Source organism: Vicia villosa, linkage group LG7 (assembly GCF_029867415.1).
Source record: "Vicia villosa cultivar HV-30 ecotype Madison, WI linkage group LG7, Vvil1.0, whole genome shotgun sequence".
Lineage (NCBI taxonomy): Eukaryota > Viridiplantae > Streptophyta > Magnoliopsida > Fabales > Fabaceae > Vicia > Vicia villosa.
The window spans coordinates 106,004,377-106,006,332 of record NC_081186.1 but is presented as its reverse complement, the minus strand read 5'-3'; the positions used below and the strand labels follow the sequence as shown (position 1 = coordinate 106,006,332).

Below are 1,956 nucleotides of genomic sequence, written 5' to 3'. Positions count from 1 at the left end.
ATTAATAATAATAATATTAATAATATTAAGCATAAAAATAATAATAATAATTATAATAATAAAAATAAAACTATTATTACTTATATCACATAATTACTACCGACATTTCCAGTCTACCCGTCCCACTATGGACTCCACACCTACATGCTCAACCACACACCCTTAACAAGGCCAAACAATTAAAATAACACACAACGATTAAATAATTAAAAATGGGGTGTTACATGCTTCAAGTAAGGTCTCAAAGTATGATCACCACTAAATCTATCCTCAAATTGCTTCTTCACTTCTTCTTTTATTTCTTGAACGAATTCTAATGATACTCCCATGTTGTTCTCTACAGTCACTATTTCATTCCTTCTCATCCTTGCCCTCAAATTTGAGTGGAAGAATTTTGTATTATTGTCTCCTTCCTTCACCCATCTCTCCCTAGATTTCTGTCTGATCATCCCTTCCTTCAACTTTAGGTTTCTCCAAATTACCTCCTGCTGGTTCCTTCTTGTTTCTAACTCTTCAGTGGAAGGCTCTTCATCAAATTGCATCAATTGATCTTCCAAAATATTCATGGTAGATACTTCATTATCTACTTTTAAGTTAATCCATCCAAATACATTAATATTCCACCACCTTAGTCTTGCTCTCAGCATTTTCAGATTCTCTTTTAATACAAAAGCTCTACTACCCTTCACATTGAACTCATTCCACTCCTTGCTCACAAAATCCTTGAAATCCTTATGTTCCAGCCAGCCTCTGTGTACCTTAAAGACTTTAGGGCCCCAATTCATCCTACTAGCTTTCAGCCACACTGGTTTGTGGTCAGATACATCCCTCATTCCCATCTCTTGAGCAACAACACCCCAAGTTGTGACAAGATCTTCTGAGAGTAAGATCCTATCCAACCTACTACATGCCTTACCATTCGGTTTTAACCAAGTGAATAAGTTTCCAATCACCTGTATGTCCACCAACATCATACTCTTTATAAAACCACCGAACTCTTCCATTTCTACTCTTCTATAACTTGATTCCTTATCCCTCCTCTCCTCTCTATTCTTTATGGAGTAGAAATCACCTCCCACAACCCATTCCCCAACTTCAAGTCTATTTTTCCATCCTAACAATTCCTCACACATAATTCTCTTGTCGTTTAGATTACAAGAAGCATATACATTGATCAGATAGAGGATGTTACCTTGGAATGTTACCTTAACCCCCACATATCCTTTTCACGAGAAGCTAAAGATTGGGCAGATTGAGTTTTTCCTCCACATCGTTAATATTCCACCAGATCTTCCATCAGCATCTTTTTCCGTCCACTCAACCTCTTCACTTCCCCACAAACTTCTTACCATGCATTCCTCCATGTGTGTTATCTTTGTTTCTTGCAAAAACATGATATCTGGATTCTTCACCTTCAATGCTTGGCAGATTCTCCTTTTTTTAGAGAATTGCCACACCCCCGAATATTATATGTTCCTACTATCATGAGACCACTGTTTTTCTCTCCTCCAACCCTTCTCTTAACCTACTATCTCTTTTCCCCATATCCCTGATTGCAGCTGTAACACTCCAATTATTTTCATAATTTAATTTAATTAATTTAATTGAATTATGGGGAATTATTTGGAATTATGGAAGATTATGAGGAATTAAGCAATTGGGCTTGAGTTGTGGTTAGTAAGGAAGGGGGTGCATTGGTAGGCCCTATTACTAATTAAAATAATTTTATTTCATTTTTAATAAAATGGAAGGAGTTGTGGAATAGAGAAGGTTACAACATTTTGGAAAAGAGTCTGAACGTGAAAAGGGAGGAGGAGCGAAGAAGTGCGACAAGAGGAAGAGCGAAGAATCAACCTTCAGGTAAGGGGGGACTCTTCCGTTTATCTTCTATTATGGGGTTATAGGTAGTATGATAGAATTGATCATGTTAATCGTACCAATTGAGTTATGCTTAGG

The 1,956-nt window shown here is 36.8% G+C and overlaps 1 protein-coding gene across 1 annotated transcript; it reads right to left on the bottom strand.

The window, feature by feature from the left end:
- Positions 1 to 206: 206 nt before the first annotated feature.
- On the bottom strand, positions 207 to 1,133 carry LOC131619936 (uncharacterized). Its single transcript, XM_058890975.1, has one exon. It carries the CDS (start codon positions 1,131 to 1,133, stop codon positions 207 to 209), a length of 927 nt encoding a protein of 308 aa, XP_058746958.1.
- Between the last annotated feature and the right edge of the window lie 823 nt (positions 1,134 to 1,956).